Raw genomic sequence first — 7483 nt, 5'->3', positions numbered from 1 at the left:
AATATCTAAAAAAGCTCTTTTAAGGGGCAATAATTTCAGAAAGCTTGAGAAGCACCGGCAGTATGATTAGGATTCCTGGCCTAATGTCTCTGATTGTAAGACTCAGAGAAAATCACAGACGTGTGATCACTTACGAGGACCTTTTTAGCTAAATATTAACTGATCACAAGCATCTGCAAAAAACTGCTGTGTGTTGCAATTTCCTCAGCTTCCTTATTTCTCTTGGCCTATTTTTTTAAAATTGGTGTTTAGTTGCTTTACAATGCTGTGTTAGTTTCTGCTGTACAGCAAAGTGAATCAGCCACATGTGTGCGTATATATATCAGTTCAGTTCAGTCCACTCCAGTTCAGTGGCGCAGTCGTGTCTGACTCTTTGCGACCCCATGAATCACAGTTTGCCAGGCCTCCCTGTCCATCACCAACTCCCGGAGTTCACTCAGACTCACGTCCATCGAGTCCGTGATGCCATCCAGCCATCTCATCCTTGGTCGTCCCCTTCTCCTCCTGCCTTCAATCTCTCCCAGCATCAGAGTCTTTTCCAATGAGTCAACTCTTCACATAAGGTAACCAAAGTACTGGAGCTTCAGCTTCAGCATCATTCCTTCCAAAGAAATCCCAGGGCTCATCTCCTTCAGAATGGACTGGTTGGATCTCCTCGCCGTCAAAGGGACTCTCAAGAGTCTTTTCCAACACCACAGTTCAAAAGCATCAATTCTTCAGTGCTCAGCTTTCTTCACAGTCCAACTCTCACATCCATACATGACCACAGGAAAAACCATAGCCTTGACTAGACGGACCTTTGTTGGCAAAGTAATGTCTCTGTTTTTCAATATGCTATCTAGGTTGGTCATAACTTTTCTTCCAAGGAATAAGCGTCTTTTAATTTCATGGCTGCAGTCACCATCTGCAGTGATTTTGGAGCCCAAAAAGATAAAGTCTGACACTGTGTCCACTGTTTCCCCATCTATTTCCCATGAAGTGATGGGACCAGATGCCATGATCTTCGTGTTCTGAATGTTGAGCTTTAAGCCAACTTTTTCGCTCTCCTCTTTCACTTTCATCAAGAGGCTTTTTAGTTCCTCTTCACTTTCTGCCGTAAGGGTGGTGTCATCTGCATATCTGAGGTTATTGATATTTCTCCCAGCAATCTTGATTCCAGCTTGTGCTTCTTCCAGCCCAGGGTTTCTCATGATGTACTCTGCATAGAAGTTAAATGAGCAGGGTGACAATATACAGCCTTGATGTACTCCTTTTCCTATTTGGAACCAGTCTGTTGTTCCATGTCCAGTTCTAGCTGCTGCTTCCTGACCTGTAGACTATATATATATATATATATATATATATATATATATATATATATCTCATTTTTGTTACCACACTGAGTAGAGTTCCTTGTGCTGTACAGTAGGTTCTCATTAGTTAACTTCTCATTAGTTATCTATTTTATACAGAGTATATATGGCAGTCCCGATCTCAATTTATCCTACCTCCCCTTCCCCCCTTGGTGTCCATAGTTTGTGGGTACAAATGAACTTATTGGTCTATTTTTGAATGACTATTGGAGGCAGAAGGGTGGAATTTGATGTGAGCATAGAAAAAGAAAGCAGATTTACTGTCTCCTTATATATATCTACTTTCTTGTAATCCTATTCTTGGAAGAGAGGTGGTTTATAACACAGACCCAGTGGCTATTCTTAAATGGCTCTGTATGCAATATGTTATATATATATATTTTCCTTTCCTGGTTCACAAAATGGGCCTTGAGTGAGTCAAAAATTACTTCTTAGGTAATTTTTTTTTTGGTACCACACAGATTTGTCCTAAATTGTCTGTGCATATGTAGACGAAAACTACAGCTTTGCTCCAGCTCTGAAAGCTCTGGGGGTGAAATGGAAAGTGGGGATGGAAGGAAGAAGGAAGTTCAGGATAACATAAAATAAATGTGCATTTTGTGCAGATATATCCCCAAACGATTCAAGTCCTTTTGAGATTAATTTCAGTGTAAAGAAAGTAGAAAGAGCCAGAGGACAGGGAATATTTAGTCTATTTCTAGATTTGTTCATGCATACATCTGACTCAAAATATATTTCTTCTCTTTTCACTAATTGGTGAAATATATTGAAGATTCTGTACTCACAATATTAAATCAAAAAGTGATTATTTTAATAATCAACTGGAAATAGCAGTCATTAGAGAGAAAATATGTGAAATAAATGCATCCACATTCTAAGCGTGTGCTAAGTCACTTCAGTTGTGCCCAGCTCTTTGTGACCCTGTGGACTGTAGCCCACCAGTCTCCTCTGTCCATGGGATTCTCCAGGCAAGAACACTGGATTGGGTTGCCATGCCCTCCTCCAGGGGATCTTCCCGACCCAGGAATCGAACCCCCTCTCTTGTGTCTCCTGCACTGGCAGGTGGGTTCTTTACCACTAGTACCGCCTGGGAAGCCCCCACATTCTGTATATATATATGCACATCTGGAGACATAAGAGACGCGAGTTCAATCCCTGGGTTGGGAATATTCCCCTAGAGGAGGGCACGGCAACCCACTCCAGGATTCTTGCCTGGAGAATCCCATGGACAGAGGAGCCTGGTGGCCGTCGGTCCATAGGGTCTCAGAGAGTCGGACGCGACTGAAGTGACCTAGTACGCACACACGCAGCACCGGCATATTTAGCAACAGAGATGGAGATCGTGGGGAACATAGATTGTGTGCCTGGTTAATGCCAGGAGGCGTGTGAGCCTTTACAACCATAGTCCTCTCCACATTGACCATGTTTCATCCTCACAACCACCTTGTAAGTAGAGAGCGTTATTTCCATATCACAAATGGTAAAAAGTGAGGAAAGATAGCACTTAGGTTATTGATTTCAGCTTTATACCACATATATCCCTGGCCCGAGAGCTGATGTTCAATCTCATCTTTCCCTTTTGTCCTTAGAGTCTCTCTGTCTAATAGAGCTTAGTGGCTGTGGGGCTATGCAGAAATGACAGTGGACAAAGAGCTGGCTGACTCTGATTCCTCGGCTAGTAGTTTGAGCAAACCTCAAACTAGGCTCACATTAGATTTCCGGTCTCAGTCGGACGGCTCATCCGAGTTTATTGCTCTCAAAAGGCCCAAGCCTCCTCTGCAGTCTCTTCATGGCTGCCTTCATCTCCTGGTTTCTCAGGGTGTAGATCACGGGGTTCAGCATGGGGGTGATGACCGTGTTATTGATGGACACAGCTGTGTCCATGGGCAGCGTGGTGAAAGGCCGGCAGTAGACGTAAACACAGGGCACGAAGTGAAGAGTCACCACCAGGACGTGGGAGGTGCAGGTGGAGAGAGCTTTGCCCCGGCCCTCCCCGGCGTGAGATCGCAGCATGACCAGGGTGACGGTGTAGGACCCCAGGAGCAGGAGGAACCACAGCAGGGTCACCAGCCCGTTGTTAGAGATCAGGAGGAGCTCCAGAGCAAAGGTGTCGGTGCAAGCCAGTCTGACCACCTGGGGCACGTCGCAGTAGAAGGCGTCCAGGGTGCTGGGGCCGCAGAAAGGGAGCGGAAGCATCAGGATAATCTGGACGGTGGAGTGCAAAGCGCCACCCACCCAGGAAGCCACCACCAAGCCCACCCACACCTCTCTCCTCATGATGGCCACGTAATGCAGGGGCTTGGAGATTGCAAGATACCTGTCCCAGGCCATCACAGAGAGGAAAAAAATATCCGCCCCTCCAGCAAAGTGGAAGAAAAAGATCTGTGCCATGCAGCCATTGTAGGAGATGGCTTTCCTCTCTGACAAGAGATCCAGCAGGAACTTGGGAACGGTGACGGATGAAAAGACGATGTCCAGGATTGACTTGTTCCGCAGGAGAAAGTACATGGGGGTGTGCAGGTGGGACTCCCAGGTGATGGTCACCACGATGAGGGCATTGCCCAGCACGGTTGTGACGTATACAGCTAGGAAGATGACAAACAGGAACAGCTCCAGTTCCCGGAAGTGAGTGAGTTCCAGGAAGACAAATTCCCTCACGTTGGTGTGGTTGCTCTGGCCCATGATGGAGAGCATGCTCCCCCAGGCCTCCCTTTGGAAAAGACACGTCAGCATGGTGAGCAGCATGGTGCCCTAAGGCAGCAACGGCATTGATCACATATTGGGTTTTTTTTTTTCCGCTTTGTCGTATTTTTAAACTTTTTATTTTGTAATGGAGTGTAGCGGATTAATGATGTTGTGATAGTTTCAGGTGAATAGCAAAGGAGCTCAGCCCTGTATGTACACCGAGTGCCCTCCCATCCAGGCTGCCACCTGACACTGAGCAGAGTTCCCTGTGCTCTATAGCTGTGGCGTAGTCGCTAAGTCATGTCCAATTCTTTTGGGCCCCACGGACGGTAGCCAGATTCCTGTCATGGAATTTTCCAGGCAAGAATCCTGGAGAAGGTTGCCGTTCCTTCTCCGGGGATCTTCCCAATCCAGGGATCAAACCCACGTCTCCTGTCTCTCTTGCTTTGCAGGCAGATTCTTTACCACGCACCAAGCCCTTAGTTGGCTTGGTTGGGCCCCAATTACTGTTTTCAAATTATGCTGCTCTCAACATTTTGTAAATCCATTTTTGTGTGCCTATGAAAAGCCAGATGTAGACATACTGGGTCAAATGATAAGCTAATTTTCTAATTTTAAATGATGATGAAGATATTGTAAAGAAACAGTGTAGGGGCCTGAGGGGCAGCTGCCTACGCTGAAGGACACAGGCTCCCGAGCCTGTGCCTTCTGGAAGCTTGAAACTGTGGCAGTCCAGAAGCAGATACCCAATCCATTTCACTGGCATCAAAACCTGTTGTATCTCTTACACTCTCACAGGGAGAATGAATTGTGTGCTGGCTACATGCAGAATGAGGCTTCCCTGATGACTCAAGTGATGGAGAATCTGCCTACGATGTAGGAGACATGGGTTCAATCCCCTGGAGGAGGAATAGCAACTCACTCCAGTATTCGTCCCTGGGAAACCCCATGGACAGAGGAGCCTGGGTGAGCACGCACGCGCATGCACGCACATATTTGCTCACACGTATGGAGGCACTGCTTTGATAGTCTTATGCTTCAAGCTTTGATACTCTTATTCTTCAAGTTAAGATCTAAAACAAAAGCTCCAGCTGTGAAAGCAAGATAAACAGATTCTAAACTGTATCTCATCTGTTAAATTCCGGTGTCTGAAGAAGGTGCCTGATGTCAACTCATTATGTGATACTCAACCTGTACAATAAATTATGAACCTGGAAAAAAACCAAACAACCTAACTCTACTGTAATTGTGTTTGAATACTTGATTTCTTTTTATAAGTAGATACTATGAGCTGAAGTAAATGATAATACTTTTTAACTTCTCAGGGAGATGAATACTGAGGATTTTGTCATCTTAAGAACATAAACATCAAAAAATAACCTAAAATATTAGAATAAAGTCTAAGTAATTTTTGGTTTATTTTGGGGGAAGAGAAGAACTTTGTACGCATTACAAAGAAGATGATTAGATTTGGCTAATTAAAATATGAGGATGAATTGAGAGAGTGGTATTGACATATATACCCCACCATGTGTAGATAGCTAGTGGGAAGATGCTGTATAACACAGGGGGCTCAGCTTGGTGCTCTGTGATGACCTACAGGGCTGGGATGGGGGCTGGGAGGGAGGCTCAGGCGGGAGGGGATATACATATACAGATAACTCATTCGCATTGCTGTACAGCAGAAGCTAACACAACATTGTAAAGCAATTAGACTCCAGTAAAAAAATAAGGAATTTCCATGTTTTGGAAAATAAAAAACTTGAGAAAACATATGTGAAAAATATATAAAATAGGCTTAATATTTTAGATATATAGAGTTCTAATCATTTAGTAAGAAATAGATACTTTAAAACAAAAATGGGTCATGATTCAGAGAGAAATAGACTTGGTCATACCATTCATCAAATAAGCACAAATTAAAAGTGTAATAAGATGCCACTTCTCATCTAGAAGATCAGCCTATAAAGAAGCGATCCACTGTCGGCATGGATATGGAGAAAGAGACACCTCCATCTACGGTTAATAGGAGTGTATACAGGCACACACTTTCTGAGGTCATTCTGGAAGCACGTGTCAAGACAAAATCCGCAAATCTTTTGAGTCAAAAATTCTACTGCAGGAACACATGCTAAAAAGTGAATAAACAAAATGCTTGATGTCATGAGTACAAAGAAAGGTCATCACAGTGCAGTTTAGAAGAGATTAGAATTTAAATTACTATCTGATTTATGAAATTGGTTCAATAAGTTAGGCACAGTAGAGTAATTCAATATTTGTAGCTGTTCAAATTTATTATTTTTAGACGTGGTAAGATTCTTTTTTAATAAAAGGTTGAAGCACTGAATATATCACACAATCTTATTTTTTGGAGAAAAACTACATGCCTAGGAGAAATCTGGAAAGATGTATACCATTATCTGTGGGTAATTGGATTTTGGTAGTTTTACTTTAAAAATATATTCTATTGTTTCCTATTTAAAGAAATGACTGTAGGCTCTCTGTCACCTTCAAGACACCCCATACTCTGCCTGTGGAGAGTTTCTCTCTAAATATATCCATGTCTTACCTGTCAAAAATTAAAAAGACTGTAAATGTCTTCTAATCTTAAAAATCAGGAAAAAAACCCCTCATACACATAATTACAACTTGAAGTAAAGGATTTTTCCTGTTAATTTGAGCTCTGAGGTTATGCTCCTTGTATTTTTCTTTTCCTTCTCTGTAAATCTGTCCTAAGAAAGATAACTTATTACGGAAAGAGGGATGGGGGAGTGGCAGTTCTAATTATTCTTTTGGGGTGTTCTGGCTCCACGAGGCATTGGCTGGAGGCACCTAGGAATCTAGGGCCCACCAAATCAGATCTCTGGAAAATGAGGTCAGAGATGCTCACTGCCGGCGCTCACTGCCGGCTTCTCTTTTGGATTAAAATGGTTCCCCTTGCTCCTCTGACTTCCCTGGGGGCTCAGACGGTAAAGCGTCTGCCCGCTATGCGGGAGACCGGGGTTTGATCCCTGGGTCCAGAAGATCCCCTGGAGAAGGAAATGGCAACCCAGTCCAGTACTCTTGCCTGGAAAATCCCATGGGCATAGGAGCCTGGTAGGCTACAGTTCACGGGGTCGCAGTCAGACACGACTGAGCAACTTCACTTTGCTCCTCTTAAAAGGTTTTGGACAGACGATCAGGCCCACTGAACGTGGCCTTTCTGTCTTGTAACCTCACAGTTGCCTTGTAGAACTCAGTTATTCAACAATTCTTTCTGAATGGATGAATGAATGAATGGATGGCCAGTGCCTGATACGAAGCAGCCACCCAACAAGAAACCGTCCTTCTTTACTCGTCTCCAGTCTCACCTAAACTTCCCTCTATCACGCCTTATTCACTTTTGCTTCTGCGCAAAGCAATTAAATGCCAGTTCACAGGAGAGTACATTGTACACTTCAAAGCAT

General features: G+C 43.8%; 1 protein-coding gene across 1 annotated transcript; it reads right to left on the bottom strand.

Annotated features, from left to right (window-relative positions):
* Positions 1–3089: 3089 nt before the first annotated feature.
* On the bottom strand, positions 3090–4034 carry OR4D6 (olfactory receptor family 4 subfamily D member 6). The gene has a single exon (XM_069553648.1). It carries the CDS (start codon positions 4032–4034, stop codon positions 3090–3092), a length of 945 nt encoding a protein of 314 aa, XP_069409749.1.
* Positions 4035–7483: the final 3449 nt, after the last annotated feature.

The sequence above is a fragment of the Ovis canadensis genome, chromosome 15 (assembly GCF_042477335.2).
Source record: "Ovis canadensis isolate MfBH-ARS-UI-01 breed Bighorn chromosome 15, ARS-UI_OviCan_v2, whole genome shotgun sequence".
Lineage (NCBI taxonomy): Eukaryota > Metazoa > Chordata > Mammalia > Artiodactyla > Bovidae > Ovis > Ovis canadensis.
This window is presented reverse-complemented; position numbering and strand designations above follow the sequence as displayed.

Bases quoted from the DNA above. Each gene is read 5' to 3' on its own strand.
- OR4D6 (XM_069553648.1), bottom strand. From the start codon at position 4,034: ATGGGCCAGAGCAACCACACCAACGTGAGGGAATTTGTCTTCCTGGAA.